The sequence below is a fragment of the Loxodonta africana genome, chromosome 2, assembly GCF_030014295.1.
Source record: "Loxodonta africana isolate mLoxAfr1 chromosome 2, mLoxAfr1.hap2, whole genome shotgun sequence".
In the NCBI taxonomy this organism is placed as follows: Eukaryota; Metazoa; Chordata; class Mammalia; order Proboscidea; family Elephantidae; genus Loxodonta; species Loxodonta africana.
Window position 1 is genome coordinate 191,037,944 of NC_087343.1, and position 25,159 is coordinate 191,063,102.

General features: G+C 48.6%; 1 protein-coding gene and 1 non-coding gene across 2 annotated transcripts in view; one reads left to right on the forward strand and one right to left on the reverse strand.

Moving 5' to 3' along the window:
• NEURL1B (neuralized E3 ubiquitin protein ligase 1B) overlaps positions 1-24,614 on the forward strand; it is a 49,554-nt gene extending 24,940 nt beyond the window's left edge. The window contains exons 5-7 of the mRNA XM_064279718.1: positions 17,936-18,655; positions 19,341-19,466; positions 20,057-24,614. Coding sequence (XP_064135788.1) covers positions 17,936-18,655; positions 19,341-19,466; positions 20,057-20,301 — 1,091 coding nt within the window. The 3' untranslated portion in view covers positions 20,302-24,614. The remainder of the gene's footprint in view (positions 1-17,935; positions 18,656-19,340; positions 19,467-20,056) is intronic.
• TRNAG-UCC (transfer RNA glycine (anticodon UCC)) lies at positions 7,412-7,482 on the reverse strand. The gene has a single exon. It is a non-coding gene; the product is annotated as a tRNA-Gly (tRNA).
• Positions 24,615-25,159: the final 545 nt, after the last annotated feature.

Here is a 25,159-nt window from a genome sequence, read left to right on the forward strand (position 1 = left end):
ATTCATTCATCCATCCTTCCATTCATTTACTCATTCACTCGTTCAGCCTTTCACTCTTTTGTTCATTCACTCATTCATTTACTCACTCATTCACACATGTTTTTATTCACTCGCTGACTCACTCATTCCTTTGCTCACTCGTCACTCAGCAGTCAAAGGTGTGCCCTAATCACAGGCATTCAAGTACCTACACTGTGCACGCAGTGAGCAGTCAGATGTACCAGACCCGGGTCCGCCACTAAGGTACTCACAGCAGGGACGGATTAAGGCATATAAAGGCCCTAAGCATTGATAATCTGTGGTGCCCCTTCCCCTGCATACTCACACATTCAAACAGAATATGTGAGTTAGATATATACATGTATATATATGTGTGTGTGTGTGTGTGTGTCTTAGCTATCCATGATCTAACTTCTTTTTAAATGTGACTATAATATTAGCAACTGAATGCAAAAGTAGTATATGCCATTTTAACAGAATGAGATGAGCTGGATAATAAAATTTTTAGTGAATGCAGGGTACTAAGATCTTTACTAAAAGAACTTTCCTTTTCTACTGAAAGAATATTCCACGTATTCTACAACAAAGAAAATGAGTCAGTGAACTTAGTTGTTTCAACAATCAATGTAAAATTCTGTTGATCTCCCACAATGAAAAATTGATTTTTACCAGTTTTGCTTTAAACGGCTCATATTTCAATTTTGATGCTTGTTTCATAAGAAGTGTTTCAAGAAAGATTAGTCCAAAGGACTAATGGACCACATCTACCACGGCCTCTGCCAGACTGAATCCAGTACAACTGGATGGTGCCCAGCTACCACCACTGACTGCTCTGACAGGGATCACAATAGAGGGTCCCAAACAGAGCTGGAGAAAAGTGTAGAACAAAATTCTAACTCACAAAAAAGACCAGACTCACTGGCCTGACAGAGACTGGAGAAACCCCAAGTATATGGCCCCTGGACACCCTTCTAGCTCAGTAATGAAGTCACTCCTGAGGTTCACCCTTTAGCCAAAGATTAGACAGGCCCATAAGACAAAACGAGACTAAAGGGGCACAACAGCCCAGGGGCAAGGACTAGAAGGCAGGAGGGGACAGGAAAGCTGGTAATAGGGAACCGAAGATTGAGGAGGGAGAGTGTTGACATGTTGTGGGATTGTTAACCAATGTAATAAAACAATATGTGTACTGTTTAATGAGAAACTAGTTTGTTCTGTCAACCTTCCTCTAAAGTACAATAAAAAAATTAACCATGTTACAGTGTAAAATTCAGTGGCATTTAGTACACTGACAGTGTTGACAACCATCACCTCTGTCTAATTCTAAAACATTATCGTCACCCTAAAGGGAAACCCCATACCCACTAAGCATCACTGTCATGCTTCTCAGCCCCTGGCAGCCACAACTAATCCACTTTTTGTTTTGAGACTTTCTCTCTTGACCTCACAGATTGTTCCTGAGCCAACCCAGCCTCTACTCCTAAGTGGGTAAAGGGAAAGCAGCTTTCTCAGGGGGTCTGGATGCAGCCTTGTATGTAATTTACCTACAGTGAAATGCACAGACCTAATCCACCAGCCACTCCTTGGAAACCCTATGGGACAGTTCTACTCTGTCCTACAGGGTCACTATGAGTCGGAATCGACTCGATGGCAACAGGTACTGTATGGTAAAGTGTGATGAGTTTTGACAGATTTGCACATCTGTCCATGACCCCAAAAAGTTTCCTCCTGTTCCTTCTGAGTCACCAGTTCTCCCCAAAAGGTAGCCACTCTTCTGATTTTGCACCATAGATTAGTTTTGCTTGTTCTTGAACTTCATATAAATGGAATCACACACGGTGTATGCTTTTGTGCCTGGCTTTATCTCAGCATAATGCTTTTTGAGGTTCATCCATGTTGTTGCTGTGTGCATCAGTGGTTTGTTCCTTTTTATTGCTAAGTAGTATTCCATAAGAAGTCCCTGGGTAGTGCAAATCCTTAATGTACCCAGCTGCTAACCGAGAGGTTGGAGGTTCAAATCCACCTAGAGGGGCCTCAGAAAAAGGCCTGGCGACCTCCTTTAAAAAATCAGCCATTGAAAATCCCATCGAGGGGCAGTTCTGCTCTGTCACATGGGGTCACTATGAGTAGAAATCAACTTAGTGTCATCTGACAACAACATGGTTGATTCATGTTGACTCTGAATGTAATTCTTTTGTGTAAATACACTTCAGTGTATTTATCCTTATAAAAAAAAAAGTCCAAGTGTTTGATAAAAAAAGAAAGAAAAGGAAAACCACACTGAGCACTGTTTTATGTTGACACACCTGGAGTTGCCATGAGTCATAGCTGATGCCACAGCAGCTGGTAGTATTCTATGATGCGGATGTAACCGCTTGTCATGGACTGAATGATGTCCCCCAAAATGTGTGTGTCAGCTTGGCAGGGCCGTGATTCCCAGTGTTGTGTGGTTGTCCTCTATTTTGTGATTGTAATTTTATGTTAAGAGGATTAGGGTGGGATTGTAACACCCTTAGTAAGGTCACATCACTGATCCAATGTAAAGGGAGTTTCCCTGGGGTGTGGCCTGTACCACCTTTTATCTTACAAGAGATGAAAGGGAAGCAAGCAGAGAGTTGGGGACCTCGTACCGCCCAGAAAGCAGTACTGGGAGCAGAGCGCGCCTTTGGACCCGAGGTTCCTGCGCTGAGATGCTCCCAGACCAAGGGAAGACTGATTCATCACAAGGACCTTCCTTCAGAGCTGACAGAGAGAGAAAGCCTTCCCCTGGAGCTGGCGCCCTGAATTCAGACTTGTAGCCTGTTAGACTTTGAGAAAATAAATTTCTCTTTGTTAAAGCCATCCACTTGTGGTATTTCCGTTACAGCAGCACTAGATGACTAAGACACTGTTTGTGTATCTGTTCTCCCCTTGATGAAAGTTTGGACTGTTTCTGATTGTTTAGCCTTGAATCTAGAGGGAAAGCCCTGGCCTGGTTTCCTCATCATCCCCCCTCTGCCCACCACTAACCACAGCACCAGGGCAAGGAAGGGCTTGTGCATCTGGGCTGTGTCCCCCTACTTCCTCACAGAAGTAGAAAGTCAGCAGAGCTTCTGAGTGATTAAAAGCAGGGGATTGGGAGTCACACAGACCTCAGGTCCAGGCCTAGCTCTCCTCTTGCCAGCTGTGTGGCCTTGACCAGGTGATTGAATCTCTCTGTGCCTCAGTTTTTTCATCTGTAAAATGGGATTGTTGAAGGGTTACATGAGATTCTGTCTGAAAGGGATGCAACAAAAGGCTTGACACACAGAAGGCCCTCAAGAAATTACAGGTAAGAAATAAAAAGCCCCTGTTAAGTGAGCTGAAGAGCATGTCTGAATTCCAGGCTTAGGTGACCAGATTGTGAACAGCTTCTGTTTTAGTTATCTAGTGCTGTTATAACAGAAATACCACGAGTTGGATGGCTTTAACAAACAGAAATGTATTCTCTCACAGTCTAGGAGGCTAGAAGTCCAAATTCAGGATGCCAACTCCAGGGGAAGGCTTTCTCTCTCTCTCAGTTCTGGGGGAAGGTCCTTGACATCAATTGTCCACTGGACAGAGCTTCTCAGAGCAGGAACCCCGGGTCCAAAGGACACGCTCTGCTCCTGGTATGACTTTCTTGGTGGTATGAGGTCCCCTAGTCTCTCTGCTTGTTCCTTTCTTTTATATCTCAAAAGAGATTGACTCAAGATACACCTAATCCTGTAGATTGAGTCCTGCCTCATGAACATAACCTCCTCTAATCCTGCCTCATTAACATCATAGAGGTAGGATTTACAGCACATAGGAAAATCACATCAGATGACAAAATTGTAGACAATGACACAATACTGGGAATCATGGCCCAGCTAAGTTGACACACAGTTTTGGGGGACACAGTTCAATCCATAACATTCTACCCTTTGGCCCCCCAAAATTCATGTCTTTGCCACATGTAAAATACATTCACCCCATCATATCATGGCAAAAGTCTTAAATCAACTTCAAGTCCAAAATCCAAAAATTTCCCCTGCATCTGTGAACTAGAATATAAGTTATCTGCTTCCGAAGTACAATGATGGAACAGGCACAAGGTAGACATTTCCATTACAAATGAGAGAAATTGGAGGGAAAAAAGGGATAACAGGCACCAAGCAAGTCAGCAGAACATTACATTAGCTCTCTAGGACTGAAAATAATCCTCTGTTCTCTGAGACAATTTATGCAATGGCCCTGCCCTCTAAACCCTAGGTATTGGCCACACTCTCTGAATTCTGAGTAGAGGCCCCTCAGCCCTGGGCTTCAGCTCCACTTTCCAGGACCAGGAACTGCAACTCTACTCCCTCAAATTTGGATGGCCGCATTATCCTAGTCTGAGTGTCAACCCTAAACTCCTTGGCCACTGCAGGCCCTATTCTTCAGCCACTTGAGCATGGCAGCCCCATCCCCTCAGTTTTGGGCATCAGATCTAGCTCCATCCTGCTGGCACTCGTGAATGGCAGCCTCCACTCCAGAACAGAGTTGGTGAAGATCTGATTCTTTGAAACCTAGGAGGCTGTGGCCTAACCCTTTGAAGCCCCAGAGGCCATGGCTCTACCCTTTTGAGACCCCAGAGGTCATGGCCCTACCCTTTGAGACTGAGGCAGCTCTGCTTCCTGTGTTCCTTGTCTCTTCAACTTCTGCTTCCTTGTTCTTTGGCCTCTCTGCCCCTTGGGCCTGTCCGCCCGCATCTGCCTTGCTGGGGCAAGTGTTCCAAAGTTCTTTAGCTCCACCGATAAGTGCCTGGAGGGACCCCACTCTGCCAGTAAACTTTATCTGAAGGGCACTCAGCTTTCTTGCTCCATGGGTCCATTCCAGCACTGTCTTGCACTGGTCTCCTGGTTCTGCTGCTGCCTCCTGCTGTCTGCACCATCTCCAGTGTAACAGCTGTCCTCATTTCCTTCTGAGTCTTTACAAGAATTGTCTTTGATCTCCATAATTCCACCAACAATCTCTTCAGTGCAATCTAGGCTTTTGCTATTTGACACTTTAAATCCCTTCCAGCCTCTATCCATTCACAATTTCAAACCTGCTTCCACATTGTTGGTATCTGTTACAGCAGCACCCCACTCTCGGTACCAAATTCTGTCTTAGTTGTCTAGTGCTGCTATAACAGAAATAATACAAATGGATAGCTTTAACAAAGAGAAATTTATTTTCTCACAGTCTAGGAGGCTAGGAGTCCAAATTCAGGGTGCCAGCTCCAGGGAAGGCTTTTTCTCTTTCTGTTGGTTCTGGGGCAAGGTCTTAGCCATCAATCTTCTGCTGGTCTGGGAGCTTCTCAGATCAGGGACCCTGGGTCCAAAGGACATGCTCTGCTCCTGGCACTACTTTCTTGAGGTCCCCCTGACTCTCTGCTTGCTTCTCTCTTTTATATCTCAAAAGAGATTGACTTAAGATACAACCTAATCTTATAGTTTGAGTTCTGTCTCATTAACATAACTGCCTCTAATCCTGCCTCATTAACATCGTAGAGGTAAGATTTACAACACAGGAAAATCAAATGAGATGACAAAATGGTGGACAATCACATAATAGTGGGAGTCATAGCCTAGCCAAGTTGACACACATTTTGGGGGGACACAATTCAACCCATAACAGCTATCAACCTTCCAAGCTGAGGCCTTACTTGGGCATTTTAACCATATCCCCCACATGCTTTTCCATGAAAGCTTTTGGTATTTCACCTCCAGGAAATGTAGGTCTCCAATACCTCCTAGCTCCCCTGTCACCCTTTTTTGGAGCTCCTTATTTCTTTAAGGAGCCTTGTGGCACAGTGGTTTTGGCTGCTAACCAAAAGCTCAGTTTATTGCCCACCCACCCGCCCCCCCCCCCCCCCCCCCGAGTGGCCAGCTCTTCCTCAGGAGAAAGATGTGGCAGTCTGCTTCTGTAAAGATTTAGAGCCTTGGAAACACTATGAGGCAGATCTACACTGTTGCTGTGAGTTGGAACCAACTCAACAGCAGTGGGTTGGGGTTATTTCTCTAAAGCAGGGAAGCAATCACGCCTCCTTCACCTGCTCCCTCGGACAACCCACATCTCTCCGGGTAACAGCCAATTGCAGCTACTCCATAATCAGCTCAGGTGGATTAGGATTTTTTTAATATACAAATTGGAAGCAGCTTTTGATGACTTAATGAAACAGAACAAACCTGGAGACATGGACTCTTCCCCCTTAAACCAGAGTTTCTCGTCCATTTGTTCACTCAGTGAACCATTACTGAGCCCCTGTAATGTTCTACACCTCTTGGTGGGGAGGGAGAGGCAGGTAATCCACAGGACTTCTGTGTAATTTAGCAGACATGTGTCTGAACGTCCCTGAGCCTCAGTTTCCATATCTGCAAAAAGGCCCTGCGACGTGGCAATCTGTGGGAAGCAGCTAGTGGGGTTGGCATAGAACAATGTTCACAAACATATATACAAAGGGGGAAATGAGTAGAAGAATTCCAACTCTGGGATCATGGATGGTAGACTTTCACTTCTTTCTACCTCCGTGAGTTATCTTTTTAATATATATGCAAAGCGCTTGTATTGCTTTTAGAGTCAGAAAGAGCAATAAAGTTATTTTCCTATCTGAAGGCTATAGGAAATACTGGAGGGGAAGTTTATGGTACGTGATGGAGGCTCAATAAATGTTCATTTCCCTGGGGAAGGAAAAACAAGCTGACATTGGTTACAGCTGGGTAGAGGAATTTTGGGTAATTTTTTTCTTCCTCCCCCCTCCCAATTATCAACAATGATTTATAAGCAGGGGGGAAAAAAGTTACTAGTAAAAATAAGAAGAAAGCTAAGCAGTTATGATTTTGTATGGTTTGAGTCCAGGCAACAAGTACCCTACTGCCCCCAGCACAAGATGAGGCAACATGAGAGCCGCAAATAATCCCACCAGAAATGGGGCGCTCCCTCCCAATTCCCAGGAGAACTTGGCCTCCTGCGAGTGCAGTCCAGGGTACCAAATGGACACTAATGCCCGTGTTATCCAGAGTCCTCTGGCCTCCTTTTCCTAACAAAGAACAAGAAGGTAACATGGTTTCTTTGGAGATTCTCAGCTGTGCAACTCCCTGGCCCCTCTCATCCTCATTCACTGCTTCTCAGACAGACCCCACTGGATGAAGCCTGAAAACCAACAAACAAAAGTGGCAACTGGGTGCTGGTTGTTATTATCATTATTAGCTGCTGTCGAGTGTGGGGCCCCGACTCATGGTGACCCCATCCACATAGAATGCATAGGGTTTTCCTTGGCTGATTTCTGGAAGATCACCAGGCCTTTCTTCCTAGTCTGTGTTAGGCTGAAGGTGTCACTGAAACCTGTTCAGCATCATAGCAACATTAAAAGCCTCCACTGGCAGATGGGTGGTAGCTGCACATGAGGTGCATTAGCTGGGAATCGAACCCAGGTCTCCCACATGGAAGGTGAGAATTCTACCACTGAACCACCACTGCCCCTCATGGCATCTGGGTAGGGTTGTCAAATTTAGCAACAAAAATACAAGTTACTTACTTAAATCTGAATTTCAGATAAACAACAAATTTTTTTTCTAGTACAAGTATGTCCCATGCAATATTTGGGACATATTTATACTGAAAAATTATTTGGTGTTTATCTGAAATTCAAATTTAACTGGGCGTCCTATATTTTATCTGGCAACCCTATGTCTGGGGAGCATCCTCCCCTACCTGTGCTGTTATATGTCTGTCTGGTTCATCGTTCCCTGGTGTGTCTCCTCCACTGATGGTCTAGCGGTGTCTAAACCCAGAAGAGGAAAGGTTCGGCCAGGTCATGTGCGCCTTTCCCCCTCCTCTTCCTGGCTCCAGGCATGGAGATCTCAGTTTCATCTGCTTCTCCAAGGAAGTCCTTTGCAGAGCTCTTGAGTTCAGACCTCACACTGTCCGTGTGTGGCCCTGTCTCTCTTCTCGGGCACCTCAGGAGTGATCAGTGTCATAGCCCTCTTCTGTGATCTGCAAGCCCCTGCCATGCTTCCTTTCTGCCCAGTGGTGGAAGGCAGATCAGACTGAACAAGAAGTATCAGCCCAAGGCCAGAAAATTATTGGTTGCAAGTGACAAATCCAGTTCAAGCTTGCTGAAGCAAAAAAGGGGAACTTATTGTTTCAGGTGCTCAAAGGTTCTTGGGAATGGCTGCCATTAAGCCTGCTTGATAAAGGGGCCCAAACAACATCACCTGGAATATGTCTTCATTTCTTGCTTTGCTGTTTTTTCTGTTGGCTTCATCCTCAGCCAGGCTTCCCCTTTGTGGGCCCATGTCTTACTAGCTTAGCAAACCCAGTAGGAGAGCTTCTTTCCTGAAAGATCTAGCTAAAGTCTCAAGACTTAGGCCTCATTGACCTACTTGGGTCACATGCTCATCTCTGAGCCCATCTCCATGGCTAAGGGGATGGAATAAACTGATCGACCAGGTTAAAAAAAATGAACAGTTGCCTTCGAGTCAACTCCAACTTCTGGCGACACCATCTCTGCAGAGTAGAATTTTGTGCCGTACGGTTTTCAATGGCTGTGACCTTTCAGAAGCCGATCACCCAGCTTTTCTTCCAAGGTACCTCTGGGAGGGTTCGAACTACCAACATTTAGGTTAGTAGTCAAGTGCTTAATCGTTTGTGCCACGCTTTTTGTCTTGGAGCCCAGGGGAATGAATAGAAGTAGGAGGTGAAAAAAAATTTGGGATGGGGAAATTCCCCCCCAAAAAAAGCTGGGTGTTGGTGCCAGAAGAAGGGGGGTTGGATGCGAGGTAGCCAGAAGCAGTAACTCCATAACCCTTGTCAGGAGGTCATTTACACAACTGGAAAGCCTTGAGACTAGTAACAGTTACTGCGTATCTATGATGTACCAGGAGTCCCTGGGTGGAACAAATGGCTAACATGGTTGGCTGCTGATTGAACGGTTGGAGGTTCGAGTCCATTAGAGGCATCTTGGAAGAAAGGCCTGGCGAAATGCTTTAAAAAAACCAGCCACTCAAAGTCCTATGGAGCACAGTTCTACTCTGACAGTCATGAGGTCACCAAGCATCGGAAGTGGCTCAACAGCAGCTGGTTTAGTATGCACCAGGACGATGTTGAGAGCTTTAGATGGGTGGTGTCTCCCATCCCTCACAAGAACCCTGTAAGGCAGGAAATAGCATCTTCTGCATTTGCAGATAGACTCAGTTTGGATAAGTAACTTGGCCAAGGTCACATAACAGTTGATGGGAAAGTCAGGATTTGCTCATTAGTTGTGATGAGCAAAGTGTTTGATAAAGAACTTGAACTTATGGATCTCAGTGCAAGGCCTAGAGGTCTGAGTGCACCACGCCAAGCTGCAAGTGAGGAAACTGAGGTTCAGTGAGGGACAAGAACTTGCCCAAGGCCACTGGTTGATCAGTGGCCATGGTAGGGGAGGGAAACCCCAGGGACTCAGCATGGGTGGTATGACCACCCCACCTCAGGCAGGAAGAAAATACTGCAGCTAGCTTCCCTCATTGCCCCAGTGGGGAGCATCACAGGCTAATTAGCTTTTGCAGTTAATGTATTTTTTCCAAACAGGCCAGCGCCCACCTCCCCTCCCTAACGGTGAGGCATTTGGGTTGTCCTTTTCAGTCTGGAGGAAGATCTCCAGTCTATGGCTCCAGCCTGTCCTACTAGGGTCCCCTGAAGCCCTACTCTGTGCCAGGCACGGTACTGAGAACACTGTTACTCCACAGTTCTGCCATTCGTCCTCCCCATGGGCCTGTGAGACAGGAGTGAAGGGCTCCCACTTTGCAGGTGAGGAAACTGAGGTCACACAGTCAGGACTGACCAGGGTCCAGCCAAGGTCTGTCTCCCCCAATCCAGTCTTCTTTGGTCAGTGAAGGCAGCATCTGGAAAGGCGTGGGCTCAGTGTCCCACAGACTTGGGGTCTACCCCCAGTGCACCCAAGCCCTCCCCTGGTACCTCCCCCTCTGCCTGCCTTTCTGCAGCCATGGAGGAAAGGGTTCTGCTCCTGTCCCCTTCTCCGTTCATGGACATCGCTCCTATCACGCGTCCCCTTTCTCCTTGCCACAGAACCATTCCCATAAACACATAAAAGAGCTCTGATATCTTCCGTTGTTTAAAAAATGCCCTTGACTGTATCTCCCCCACCAGTTACTATCCCATTTCTCTGCTGTCTTTCAGAGCAAAAGGTTCTCAGAAGTATTGTCTATATCACCTTCTCCATTTCCTTCTTCAGCCCATACCCACCAGTTCACTGAACTTCAGCCTGTCACTCATCCTTCAGCTCCACACCACTAAACCCAGAGCTCACATCTCTGTTCTCATCCTGCTCAGCCTCTCACTGCTGGCACAGTTGACCTCTCCCTGTTTCCTGAACGCTGCTGCCCTTGGCTCCTGGGCTGCCCCACCTCCTAGTTTTCCTCCCACCAACTTGGCTGCCTTGCTGGCTTCTCCCCCTATCTGCCCTCCATATTGGAAGGCCCTGGGATTCTATCCTAGGCTGCCTTCTCTCTCTCTTTCCTTTGTACATTTTTAAACATGCATTGTCTTAGTTATCTAGTGATGCTATAACAGAAATACCACAAGTGGATGGCTTTAACAAAGAGAAATTATTTCCTCACAGTAAAGTAGGCTAAAAGTCCAAATTCAGGGTGTTGGCTTCAGGGGAAGTCTTTTTCTCCCTGTTGGCTCTGGAGGAAGGTCTTTGTCCTCAATATTCCCCTGGTCAAGGAGCTTCTCAGGCGTAGGGACCCCAGGTCCAAAGGACGTGCTCTGCTCCTGGTGTTTCTTTCTTGGTGGTATGAGGTCCCCAACTCTCTGCTTGCTTCCCTTTCATCTCTTGGTAGGTAAAAGGTAGTGCAGGCCACACCCCAGGGAAACTCCCTTTACCCTGGATCAGGGAGATGACCTGAGTAACGGTGGTGTTAAAATCCCACCCTAATCCTCTCAACATAAAATTACAATCACAAAATGGAGGACAACCACACAATACTGGGAATCATGGCCTAACCAAGTTTATATACATATTTTTTGGGGGGGGACACAATTCAATCCATGATATGCATATAGAAAAACAACTGTAAAGTTTAACAAATTGTCAAAAAGTAAAGCCACTTCTCTATAGTCTCCCTCTTTCTCCAGATGATCAGAGCCCTCACTGGGCCTTAAATTCCATCTCTTAGCTGTTGGCTACCAAGTGTGTATCCCCAGCCCTGCTGCCTCCCTGAACCCCAGACCTCCCTCTGCCTACTCAGCTTCTCCTGGTGTCTGAGCGGCATACCATACGTAACACATTCAGACAGAACTCTTGGATCTCCCCTCCCACCTCCCACCTGCTCCCCCAGCTGTCCCCACCGTAAGTGGCCCCAACCACTTGGTTGATAAGTCCAAAACATTCAGGAGTCATCCTCAATTTCTCTTTCCCTCACCCCACATCCTTTCTGTCAGCAAGACTTGTCATTTCTACCTCCAGGACATGTTCCCAATCAGTCCTTTGGAGACAATCAAGTGGTTGATGGATCGGTTCCTTCTGTCTCCAGTTCTCCCTGCCTTCATTTTCATCTTCACAGAAAGATGGTTTCTCTCAGGACATGAATTCTGCCTTATTTCTGGCCCCAAGTATCTTTGACCTAAGAGAGAAAGGAAGGGAAAGAAAGGGAAGAATCTAGCTCTGTCCCAGGCTGAGAACTTGTCCCTGGAGGTAGCCCAGGGAGAGTGGGGGGTAGGAAAGCCTGTCCAGCCTCCAGTGTACCTGGCCTGGGGGCCACTGCTGTGTGAGGGTGCTCGGGAGATGTTGGAGGGAGGGAGGGAGGAAAGAGGGGTATCTATTGGACTCTTCCTCTCAGGGGCCACAGTAGCCCCCTGGAGAATGAAATGCCAAGTTGCCACTTGACCTGAGGTTGAGTCCATGTGCTGGGCAGCTCTAATTGCTGAACAAGGACATCTGAGTTTTGGACAGTATTGCTAATTATCAATGGGGGCTTCACTTTGGGGTCACACAACCTGGGTTGGAATCCCATTTCTGTCATCCCCTGCCTATGTGACCATGAGTAACTCACATCACTTCTTGGAGCCTCAGTGTTCCCCCACTGTAAAAGGCGCCCATTTTCAGTGCCATGTGGGATAGCGGTGAGGATTGAATTGGGATAATGAATGTATGCAGCTGGCATCTGGTAGGTGCTCAGGAAAATGGTTATGTTCTCATCAGGTTCAGAGAGTGGGTCTGGAGACAAATCACAGGTTAGAAGCTAGGTGGTCCTGCTAAGTTCCCTTGGTGAAGATGTGGCTGGATTTTTGCCTACAGCCGGCTGATTCCCCACAGAAGAAATGCCCCTCTGAGCAGTGGGTTCTGAAGTGCAGGCTTAGGCCAGCACTGTGCTATCTCAGGCCTTCTCGCTCAGGAACAGTGTCCCATGGGGACAAAGCTCCTTGCATAGGGATAAAGTGAGCAAAGCCAGCTTTTGCTGAGGGGCTACTGTGTACCAGACACCAGGCTGTCACATATGTTTTAATGCCGCCCCACAAACCTACCAAACCCTTCACCGCCTCGGTCTTCACACGTGCTGTTCTCTCTACCTGGAATGCTCATATTCCACTCTTACCCGGCAACCGTCCTTAGCCTTCAAGTCCTAGCCCCTTATCACTCTGTCAGAGAGGATTTTTCTGACCTATTCCCAGGCCTCACTTCTGACCACGTCCCCCTTTTACACACTCTCAGGGAATCCTAGCCTGTTACCCCCCAGCTGTGGGACTGAAGTCACTCTATCCCTCAGTGCCTCAGTGTTCCCACACTGAAATAAGCCCATTTGACAGAGCCACATAGAATGGATAGTGGCTCTTCACAGCCCTCATGACCGCTTGTCCTCACAGTTTTCTCTCAGATGGCTTCACTAGAGTCAGTCTCTCCTGCTGAAATGGGAGCGCCATGAACACAGGAGGCATGCCTGTCTGTTCACCTCTGTTCACCCAGTGCCAGCACAGAGCACTGTTGAAGGAATAATGATAATTAACGTTCTGAGCACTCTTCATTACATCTTTTATAAGATCTAATGTAATCTTTATAACAACATGGAGGTACCACTGTTATTCCTATTTTAAGGATGAGAAAGCAGAGCCTCCCAGAGGTGAAATGACTTACCTAAGGTCACACGTCCAGGAAGGGCTTGAACCAAAGTCTGCCCATCTCCACAGCCCATGCCATTAATTAGGATGCTACACTAAAAGATGGGCTCCCATGGGGAGCTCTCAGGGGCAAGAAGGAGGAGTGTTAGGGGTGCAGGGCCGAGGCAGAGTATGTTGGCAAGAGAGAGGCCCAGGATCAAAGGAGAATGAAGAACACCAAGGACACAAGGTAATTACGAGCCCAAAAGACAGAAAGGGCCACAAGAACCAGTGACTACATCATCCTGAGACCAGAAGAACTAGATGGTGCCCAGCTACAACCGATGACTGCCCTGACAGGGAACACAACAGAGAACCCCTGAGGGACCAGGAGAGCAGTGGGATACAGACCCCAAATTCTCATAAGACCAGACTTAATGGTCTGACTGAGACTGGAAGGACCCCGGTGGTAATGGCCCCCAGACCTTCTGTTGCCCCAGGACAGGAACCATTCCTGAAGCCAACTCTTCAGACAGGGATTGGACTGGACAATGGGTTGGAGAGGGATGCTGGTGAGGAGTGAGCTTCTTGGATCAGGTGGACCCTTGAGACTATGTTGGCATCTCCTGCCTGGAGGGGAGATGAGAGGGTGGAGGGCGTTAGAAGCTGGCGAAAAGGACACGAAAAGAGAGAGTGGAGGGAGAGAGCAGGCTGTCTCATTAGGGGAAGAGTAATTGGGAGTGTGTAGCAAGGTGTATATGGGTTTTTGTGTGAGAGACTGACTTGATTTGTAAACTTTCACTTAAAGCACAATAAAAATTATTTAAAGAAAAAAAAAGAGAGAGACAGAGAGGCCCAGGGCAAGCAGAGGGCCATGCCTTTGGGTTTGGCCCGGCAAGCCTCTGGGTGGGGCAGAAAACCAGAGGGAAAGCGCATTGCACCAAGAGACTCCCAGAAACATCCACTTTTTAAAAAGTGCTTATTGCATTATGTTTTTACACATGGTTTTCTGTGATTACAAAGTCAATACGTGTTCACTGGAGAAAGATGAGAAAATCAGAAAACTATAAAGAAACAAATTTAAATCACCAGCCAGCCCTCACCCAGAAAGAACCACCCTCAACATTTTTGATGTATTTCCTTCTTATGTGTTTCCTATGCGTTCATTTCTTATGTAGCCTATGCATGTGCTTCCGATGAAATTAGAATCAAACCCTTTTTCAGTTCTGTATCCTCTTTTGTTCATTTAATAGTTTATTATGAGCATTTTTCCACATTGTTAAATATTCACTGAAAATATGCATTTTTAAAAATATTTACTGCCATTTTTCTGATGATAAAATTTTGTAGTGTACGTGTTTGTTGTAGAAAAAAATTGGTAATACCGAAAAACCTAAAGAAGGAAACTCCCTCATAATCTCACCCCCCTGAGAGAGAATTTCCATTAACATTTGGTTATATTTCCTTCCAGAACATTTTTCCTATGGACATAAATAAAATTATACAGACAGACAGATACACACATGTACACAGAGATATTTTTTAAAAGAACCAAACTTAAATCCCATGTCTTCCCTCAGGTTGAGTCTGAGGCAAGATGTACACAATCACATGACCACAGAGCCCGAGTAGGTAGGTGAAATGGGTGAAGAGGGCCAGCTGGGGCCATGAGGACTGGGATATCAAACATTTTCAACAAGAGAGCAAGCTTTAGACTCCATTGTTGCCATGCGAGAATTCAGGCTCTGTGTTACCAGACCCTCCAATTTTTCCAAGAGAAGCTGTAAATCCAGGTTAAGTGAAATCTTTTGATTCATAAATGTTCGCCACTAATTCAAAAAAATGTTAAAAGACTAGGTGGTGATTGCTTCAACAAATAAAGTCGAGGGAGATGGAGAGGCAACCTCTAGTTTAAAAAGAACAATGACGATGAATGGGCTTTATGTGGATCTTCAAACAAACTGGAAAAACAAAAGCATACTCACACACAGGGCAAATCTTTAGCTTTTAGACAGACAAACTGAAGTCCTTCAGGTAAAATAATGGCTGGGAGTGGTTTTAAACCGCTAGAGGAAGGGAAGTTGGTGGGGTGTAGATGAAACAAGATTCCACCCACTCCACTGCCGTCAAGTCGATTCCAACTCATAGCAGCTCTACAGGACAGAGCAGAACTGCCCTGTAGAGTTTCCAAGGAGCGCCTGGCAGATTCGAACTGCCGACCTTTTGCTTAGCCCGTAGCACTTAACCAGGGTTTCCGAAACACGATTAGCCACGAAACAAGATGAGCCATGAATTAATAATTGTTGAATCTGGGTAACGGGCATTCAATATATTACTTGGGTATGATTATGATTTTTCATGTAGAGAAAGTTAAAAGACAAACAAAAAACCCAGCAGGTCTGTGAGGCAGCGTCAGACACTGGATGGCCGGTTTGCAAGCTCTGCCCGTTTGTGGTGTCTGGGTGGTAGACAGCAAGCTCCCACCAGGGGCTGGGCATACAGAGTTTGAGAAACTGCGTTCCCCATTAAGATTTAATTTTATATTTCTAAAACTAGAGGAAGAAAATTGTTATGATATAAATTACAGAATGGTAATATTTAACAAAATCTTGGCAGGAGGGGCTGGGAAAGAGTCTGAGAAACACTTGTGTTCTTGCTTTGTTTACGTATGGTTAATAAGAATTTTTTTCTTATCACTAAAAATTCTTCAAAATGCCTTGAATGACTGGAATGTTTGTCCTTCTCTGAGTTTTATTCTTATCAGAGTGGCAGTCAGTCTCTTGTAGAGACCTCATTCATCTATTTATTCGTTTAATAAACTATATAATACCATAGGCTATTTGCCAAGCACCATGCTGAGCCTGAGGACACTGAGGTGAACAGACTGGCACAGACCCTGCCCTCCCTGCTAGTATCTAAAACATCAGGAACATTTTTCCATATCACTAAAAATCATTCAAAGTAGACAAGTGCTAACTTTGGTGAAAGGAAAGACAACATACAATATAGGGAAAGTCAGCACAACTTGACCAAGGCAAAGCCATAGAAGCTTCCTAGACATATCCAAACACCTTTAGGATCAAGTTACTGGGCTGGGACCCATGGTCTCAGGGCACATCTACGTCAACTGGAATAAAATAGTTCATAAAGAAAATGTTCTACATCCTACTTTGGTGGGTAGCAAAAACTGCGAGAAGCCACCTAAGATACATCTATTGACCCCATCCCAGCCATAGCAAAGGAGAATGAAGAAAACAAAGACACAAGGAAACTATTAGTCCAGAGGACTAACGGACCACATGAATCACAACCTCCTCCGGCCTGAGCCCAGAAGAACTAGATGGTGCCCAGCTACCACCACCGACGTCTCTGACAGGGATCATCATAGAAGGTCCCAGACAAAGCAAGAGAAAAATGTAGAACAAAATTCAGATTTACAAATATATATATATATTAAAAAACAGACTCATTGGTCTGACAAAGATCGGAGAAACCCCCAAGACTGTGGCCCCAGACACCCTGCCAACTCAGAACTGAAGCCACTCCCAAAGTCCACCTTTCAGCCAAAGATTAGACAGGCTTATAAAACAAACAATTACACACATGGTGAACGTGCTTCTTAGTTCAATCAAGAATATGAGACCAAATGGGCAACACCTGCCCAAAAGCAAAGACAAGAAGGCAGGAAGTGACAGGAAAACTGGGACAAATGGACATGGGGAATTCGTGGTGTAAAGGGAAAAGGGGAGAGTGCCGACATTGCAGGCATTGCAACCAATGTCACAAAACAATGTTTAGAGAATGAGTCTGTCTCTTGTAGAAACCTTCTTCAGTGTTGAATGAATACCGGCTGTGGCCCAGGCACTGTATTCTGTGCTGTGGACTCAGCAGGAAGACCTGCCCAGCCCCTGCCTTCTTTCTACCTAGTAGCTGTGTGACCTTAGGATGTTCCCTAACTGCCCTGTGCTTCAGCGCCCTCCTCTGCTTAATGGCCTATGATAATAATGCATACCTCACAGGGCCCTGTGAAGATTAAAGGAGCTAGCATGTAGGAGCTTAGGACAGTACCTACCTTATAAGAAGGCCATTAATACAAGGGTTTGCTCTTTCTTGGACCTTATGTTCTGGCTGGGGAGACAAATGGTAAAATGAAAGCATGAAAATCTCTGAGGGAAAGAGCAAGGAGAGGTGGAAAAAAGGAAGGCGGGAGGAAAGGAAGAAGGAGAGAAAATGAAGAACAGAGGAAAGAAGGATAAAAGAAGGAAGGAGGAGGGAGAGAGAAAGCCTTACCTGCCCATCCTAATAAGGGTATGTCAGTATCTGCCCATCCTAATAAAAGTATGTCAAAGTAAATCAAACAAACAAAAAAAAAATTTTTTTTTTTTTTTATAATCCAGTTCTGGGTAGCTGTGGTTCATTAAGGAGTCCCTGGGTGGCTCACAGGGTCGCTATGAGTCGGAATTGACTGGATGGCAATGGGTTTGGTTTTGGGGGGTTGTTCAAATGGTGACAACTATGCTCCACCCAAGAGGCTCCTCGGAAGGACGGCCTGGCAGTCTACTTCCAAAAACTCACAGCCACTGAAAACCAGTTCTACTCTGAAACCCATGGGGTCTCCATGAGTCAGAACTGGCCTGAAGGCTACTGGTTTGCTGTTTTTGTTGTGGCTCATTAAAACAAGTATATAAATGAACCAAATAAGAGTAAGGGGTTAGAGTGGGAGTGGGGCTGCTTCCGGGAGGATAGGTCCAGACCACAGAGCAATGTTGGCAGGTGGGGTGGGGGTGCCCAGTCACCTGCATTCCTCATGCCAGTCTCTCTTCTGTCCCCACAGAGAGCGCCTTCGCCGACACGCTGACACCGGCGCGCCTCAGCCAGGCCCGGTTCAGCGCCTGCCTGCCGCCCAGCAGCCACGACGCGGCCAACTTCGACAACAACGAGCTCGAGAACAACCAGGTGGTGGCCAAGCTGGGACACCTGGCCCTGGGCCGCGCCCTGGGCCCGCCGCCTGCCGACGCCGCGGCCGCCGCCATCCCGTGCGGGCCCCGCGACCGCCCGCGTCCCGCGTCGTCGCCCGCGCTGCTGGAGGCCGACCTGCGCTTCCACACGACGCGCGGCCCCGACGTGAGCCTGTCCGCCGACCGCAAAGTGGCCTGCGCTCCGCGGCCCGAGGGGGGCCGCACGCTCGTCTTCTCCGAGCGCCCGCTGCGGCCCGGCGAGAGCCTCTTCGTGGAGGTGGGCCGCCTGGGGCTGGCGGCGCCCGGCGCGCTGGCCTTCGGTATCACGTCGTGCGACCCGGGCGCGCTCCGGCCCACCGAGCTGCCAGCCGACCCCGACGCGCTGCTCGACCGCAAGGAGTACTGGGTGGTGGCGCGCGCCGGGCCCGTGCCCAGCGGCGGCGATGCGCTCAGCTTCACGCTGCAGCCCGGCGGCGATGTGCTCCTGGGCATCAACGGGCGCCCGCGTGGCCGCCTGCTGTGCGTCGACACCACGCAAGCACTCTGGGCCTTCTTCGCTGTGCGCGGTGGCGCTGCTGGCCAGCTGCGCCTCCTAGGTGAGTGCCCGCCCCACCCCCAGGCGCGAGGCCCACCCCTGGAGTCCTCCTTTTCCCTTCCAGGGAACTTAGGCCACTGTTAGTTAGCTGCACCACTGAACCTCAGCCAGCAGTCACCAAACTTGAATGGGCATCAGAATGACCCGGGGGTTCATTAAGGCACAAGATTGCTGGGCTCCACCCGAGTTTTCTGATTCAGTGGGACCCGAGAACGGGCACTTCCAACAGGTGCCCAGGTGATACTGATGTTGCTGGTGCCTGGACCATGTGTTGTAAACCCCTGACCTAAGTAGCCTGTTAGTCTCAGGGCCTGGCAGGCTTTATGCAGTCGACAAATGGTCAGTGCCATTTTTATTTCCAGTGTTACATTTCTTTCTCTGAACCACCACTGAGGTCAAGGGGTAGAAGTTCTTCTTGGCCCGCCCTGGATTGTGTGAGTCAAGGTGGAGTAGTGCCCTCAAAGAAAATGTCAGTGCCATTTCTGAAATAAGCGGGAATGGATTCTGGGCAGGCAAAAAACAGATGTCCACCCCACACAGATCTCATCAGTTCTTAGCAGAGCTCTGAGGTAGCACCTGCACTTCTAGACAGGTGGGGAATCTGAGGCACAAAGCAATGGAGATACAGGGAATAGCAAAAGAGGTCCAACCTAGCATGCCCCTGATGGATCCCCTTTGGGTCACAGGCACCCTGCAGTCCAGCCCTGCAACCACGTCTCCGTCAGGATCCCTCAGCGGATCCCAGGACGACAGCGATTCTGATATGGCCTTCAGTGTCAACCAGTCCTCCTCGGCATCTGAGTCATCCCTGGGTAAGGGAATGCACACCCTGAAGGGAAGGCAAGGGTTGGCACCGGCCTGGCTCCCTTGGCTATGCCAGCCGGCCTCCCAGGGCTCAAGTAGGGTGGCCACCTTTCTCCCTGCATCCTCTCCTACCCTCAGCTGTATGTTCACCTGGAGGGAGGAAAAACATCTAGATATAGCATCTCAAAGGTTGACAAGGGTGGCGTTTTTTATCTGGATGCTTGCGGGTAGGCGCAGTGGTTAAAGCGCTTGATTGCTAACCAAGCCTCAGGTTCAAACCTACCAGCCGCTCTGTGGGAGAAAGATGTGGCAGTCTGCTTCTGAAAAGATTTGCCCCCTTGGAACCCCTATGGGGAAATTCTACCCTGTCCTATAGGATCACTATGAGTCGGAATCAACTCCACGGCACTGGGCTTATGGGGGGGTGGCGGGGGGGGGGGGACAAGGAGAGAGGCAAAACCAAGAAGAAAAACAAAATTGAGAGCTCCCCAAATTGTCTCCCACGGGTTCCACCATAGAAACTCTGCATTCTTGGGGTTGCCCAGCTGAGCCCATCTGAGAACATTATTCAGACACATCCTGTTCTCCCTCCCTGCAGTGACAGCCCCCAGCTCCCCGCTGAGCCCCCCAGTGTCACCAGTATTCTCCCCACCGGAGCCAGCAGGCAGCAAGAGCGGTGAGTGCACGGTCTGCTTCGACGGCGACGTGGACACGGTTATCTACACGTGTGGACACATGTGCCTGTGCCACAGCTGTGGCCTGCGGCTCAAGAGGCAGGCCCGGGCCTGCTGCCCCATCTGCCGGCGGCCCATCAAGGACGTCATTAAGATCTATAGGCCGTAGCCTGACCCACCAATGGGTCTTGGCCGCAGCAAGGTCACCTTTCTGAAAGCCCCCAGGCCGGGCAACCACCATGACCGCCAGGGAGTCCAAGGGCAGTGGCCATCTCGTCTGCCACTCCCCAGTGGAGGGCAGGGCCTGATAGTTGTGGAGATGAGGCCCCAGTGGTCTGAGCCCAGGCAAGGGCTCAAAGTGCTTTGCCCCCAAAAGGCCATCCCAAGAGTGAGCTCAGAAACTGCCTGGCGAATCACCCTACCCGTTGGTGACTTTTCAGCAGGGAAACAGCGTCTTCTGTCTGTGCAATGCTTTTTCTGGGGTTGGGTGGAGTGTATGTGAGGGGGAGGGAGGGAAACAGAAAAAATGAGAGAAATAGAGAATGTGGGAGTGAGAGAATGATCGTGTGAGAGAACGCAGAAGTATTTCATACAGGGATCCTGGCTGCAGGAGGCTATCTAACACTGAGGTATGTGCAATCTAGAGCCCAGGTGTTAGCATGACTAGAAATTGTTCACTTTCCGGGGATGTGACGTAGCTGGTTTTGAATGTACGAAGCCTGAACCTAAATAGAACTCCCTTGGCCGGTATAGAAAAGGAACACTCAAATTTTCTAAGAGGAGGAAAAAATAACTCATTGTTTACAGCTCCAAAGCGGCAACTCCTTGGGGGGAAGGTGGGTGGGGAACATAAAAGAACAACTTGCTTTTTTAGTTTCTTACTCAGTCTTTGAGAGGAATTTTGACAAAAGCCTTGGGGTCCAGAACTCTGGGCTGTGTCATTGTCCCTGAAAGTTTTCTTACCCCCAGACAGCCTAACAATAAGCACATTGCACCTTGACCCAGACTCTTAGAAGCTTTTTGTCTCCTGAGTCGTTGTGACACCCTTGCCCTCTCGAGGAGAAGACAAGCAGCAGGTTCTCTTTTCCTGGGGAGGGAAAGAATCCTGGAGGCAAGTGACTCACCTGAAGTTGGAAAGGCCACTCCATAGTGCAGAGAAGTCTCTGCATTTCCCGTTGTAACCACCGGGCCTGGCATTAACCAGGGGCTGTGGGCATTCCCAGGCAACCTGCCAGGAGGTAGCAGAGGAACCAGGGCTCTTGCCTGGGCCATGGAACTGGGCTCTGTTCTGATTCTCAGCTTACCTGCTCCTGCTGATTACTAAGGTGTTCACTGATAGTTACAATGTTAACTACTGATTGGTGCCAGTACCAGTTGCTGTCGAGTCGGTTCCAACTCATGGCAATTCCATGTGTGTCATAGTAGAACTGTGTTCCATATGGTTTTCAATGGCTGATTTGGCACCTCTGGGTGGACTCGAACTGCCATCCTTTGGGTTAGCAGCTTGGTGTGTTAACCACTTTGGAGTCCCACCCAGGGATTCCAGTAATTGAGACAGTAACTGAAAATGCTGACATTGTGATTTTCCCCCTCCCCATTTCCTGGTACTCAGACTCCTGGAACACACCTGGGCTGATGGGCTGCACAGGCCAGCTCTCCCTTCCCCCTAGTTCTGGTTCTCTCTCTGCCCTGTCTTGTGCTGGACCCTTAGGGAAGTCCCATTGCCTGTTTCTCAGTTCCCATCCTGTCAACGAGGGAGCCTAAAACCACTTCAAGAGCTCTTGCGAGGATCACCACGGCATCCTAAAGAGCCTGAGACACCTTGCAAAGAGCAGGTATCATTTTTATTACAATTCCCAACCTGTTCATCTGCTGAGGGAGGCTGGAGAGAAGAGAGCATTTGGAGGTTTATGCAACCATTGCTGCGTGCCAGAGCCAGGCCAGGAGCTCATCAGACCAAGTTCAGTAAAGCCAGCTGACGCCTGAGGTCTGAGGCCAACCATTTCTTCTCTGGCTGAGTACCCATGGTTTTCTGAGTCCATCTCAGCCTAGAAACCCCACTCTTGCCCCTGCAAGAACCCGTAATTAAAAAAAAAAGTTGCCGTTGAGTCAACTCCAACTCATGGTGACCCCATGTGGGTCAGAGTAGAACTGTACTCCATAGGGTTTTCAATGGCTGATTTTTCAGGAGTAGATCACTAGGTCTTTTTTCTGAAGTGCCTCTGGGTGGACTTGAACCTCCAGCCTTTCGGTTAGTAGCCAAGTGCGCTGTCTATACCACCCGGGAACCTTATTGGTTGCTCTTACCTTGTGAATTTGGGGGACGTGCTCACATTTTAATTTTGCAGCAGAATCTTTTGAGGAGCTTTGGAGCCCCCAAGATAAGAGTTTGAGAGTATTAGGTGGCCCTCAATGCCCAGCTGACTTTGGTCAGCTGGAGCCTTACCTTCCCCCATGGCTGAGTGTGGGCAGAGCCACAAACGGGCCTCATACAGGCCTTGTGTGAGAGGCCTTGGCTTTGCCACCCCAAGACTTTGGTTCTCCAGGCAGCAGGCCCTCTGCCTGGATCGAGCCATGGTCGCAATGCTCCAGTGGTCTCAGCAGTCTGGGGGAGCTGCTTCTCTCTCTCACCACTTGCCCTTCCTGGTGGTCCTCTTGGGTTCCTGGCTGGGTCATATACAACTACCCACCACTGCATATACAACTAACACCAGGAAACCAGTGAGTGAGGGCCTAGGGGAGACCAGGCCGTGCCCCTGGCGAACTATTAGCTGGGAAGAAAGGAGCCAGTGGCCTGTTTAACCTGCTCTACAGCCTCTATAAATAGCATCCCTGTTTCCAAGAGCAGTTTAAGGGGTGTTTATCTTCTAAAAACCAGACATTTCCTGATGCTCTGAACTGATTTATTCAATGCTAGGCAGGAGATGCTCACACCCCTCCCTGTTCTGTTTTGTAAAGGGAGTAGGAGAAAGGAAAGGGAACCACTTTTTAAAATTTTTGCATGTATTGTGTGTCTAGGCACTGGGCTAAGAGGGGTCGCCACGCATTCATCCTGGGAGTCAGGTCTTTTTGCCACACTGAGGCGTATCTAAGGCACTGTCGATTGTAAAACACATAATTCTATGTGCCACAAAGGGAATAAGGCCGATGTTAACTGTAACAGGCCACAACTCTGTAACTCATTCCGATCAGAGGTGTTAAAATGCTATGGAACCCCAGAAAACCAAACCTGTTGTCATTGAGTCGATTCCGACTCACAGCGAGCCTACAATGAGTGAAATATGGTATTGCCCTCACTTGGCAGATGAGTGAACTGAGATCTTTCAAGTGGAGTGGCTTACTAGGGTCACACAGCAGAAAGCATCAGGGCCGGGGTTCAAACCAGGAACGTCTGGTGCCAAGTCCCAGCTCTCCGCCGCCTGGGTGGCACAACCAGTTAAGCGCTTGGCTACTAGCCAAAAGGTTGGCAGTTTGAACCCACCCAGAGGTGCCCTTGAAAGACAGGCCTGGCAATCTACTTCTGAAAGGTCACAGCCTTGAAAACTCTATGGAGCGCTTCTACTCTGCACACATGGGGTCACTATGAGTCAAAGTAAATTCGATGGCAACCAACCACCACCACCACTACCTGGCTCCATGTCCCAGGACGCCTGAGGCTGCCCAAGTTGTCTTCTTTAAAACGCACCTGGGCAGCCCCTCTTGGAGAGAGACTGGGCACCTGCGCTTGCACGGAGGGAGTTAGAAAAGAGAACCAGGGTTCAAGCCACAGAACCTGGCCCCTCTGCTGCGCACACCCTGGAAGGAACCAGAGTCCTTTCTTTCAGGCTCATCTACCACGGCCCGCCTCCCATGGAGCTGAGCTACGAGGTCCAGACTCCAACCCCAGGGCCTTCTCCTGTCCCGTGAGGTGTCCCTGTCCCCCCACCCCTTCAGCAGGGCCCAGCCACTGAGCGCTGCCTCACGGGACCCAGCCTCCTGTTGTGTGGGTTCACTGCTCTGTGTGTGTGCCCTTCTGTGCCACCACAACTAGGCCTCCAGGGGTAGCACAGGGGAAATCAGAAGACACCTCCTTTACTTGTAGCCTGTGCATTTTGAACCTCTAGAGAAATGGCTGTTTTCAAGGCAAAACAAGCTCCTTTTTCTAGAACACACCCAGGGCAGAGTGTCTGCTGGGCTTTCACTGCTTAGGGGCCCCTGCTTCCCCACCCTGAATGCAACAACACTTTTCAGTCATTCAGCTCCCACCAGTCAGCCTGTGTGGTGTTCTGAACACAGAATTGGAAATCAGCACTGAAGGTGAAGCCCTCAAGGAGCCCAGGGTCCAGATGATGGGGAGGGGAGACTAAACTTGTATCTTATCCCTCCTCTGTGTCTCTGTATCAGGCCCTGTGCTAGCACCTAGTAGGTACTCACTGAAGATTTGCTGAACTAGAAATCAAGATGCGAACGGCCAAGGGTTTAATAAACAGCTCCACAAACACACACACATATTAACGTCATTCAACAAACGTTTGCTGAGTGCCTACTAGGGGCAGGGTGCTGGGAGGGTGTAGCGGAGAGGACGGTGCTCCAGCCCAGATGTTAGGTGTGGTGACATTAAGAGTGCTGAGATATTTGGGGCAGAATCCACTGAGCTTTGTGGCCTCGGGGTGCATCTGCGTGAGTGCCTGGGGACTGCTCTTCTGACCTAGAACCTGCGTGCTTGAAAAGCCTCCTCTGCGTTAGATATGCCGGGCCCCTTGCAGCTCAGTAAGCCACGGCCAAAAAGGTCTTAGGCAGAATCCCCAAAGGCCCCACCGGTTGGTGATCACAGGCACACCATGCTAGGGAGGCGAGGTGGGCGATGGGTCCATGTCTGCTTTGAGGCCCTGGGACTGGTTGCTGGAGATCAGTCCCCAAAGCCAGGAGAACACAGACGAAACTCCAGGTGAGAACGAGGTGGTGCAGAGTCTTGGAGAATGGGAGGTAGTAAACTCCCACGGCAGATTCTGTCTCTGCCCTAGTTCCGGCAGGGGGCACTGGCTCAG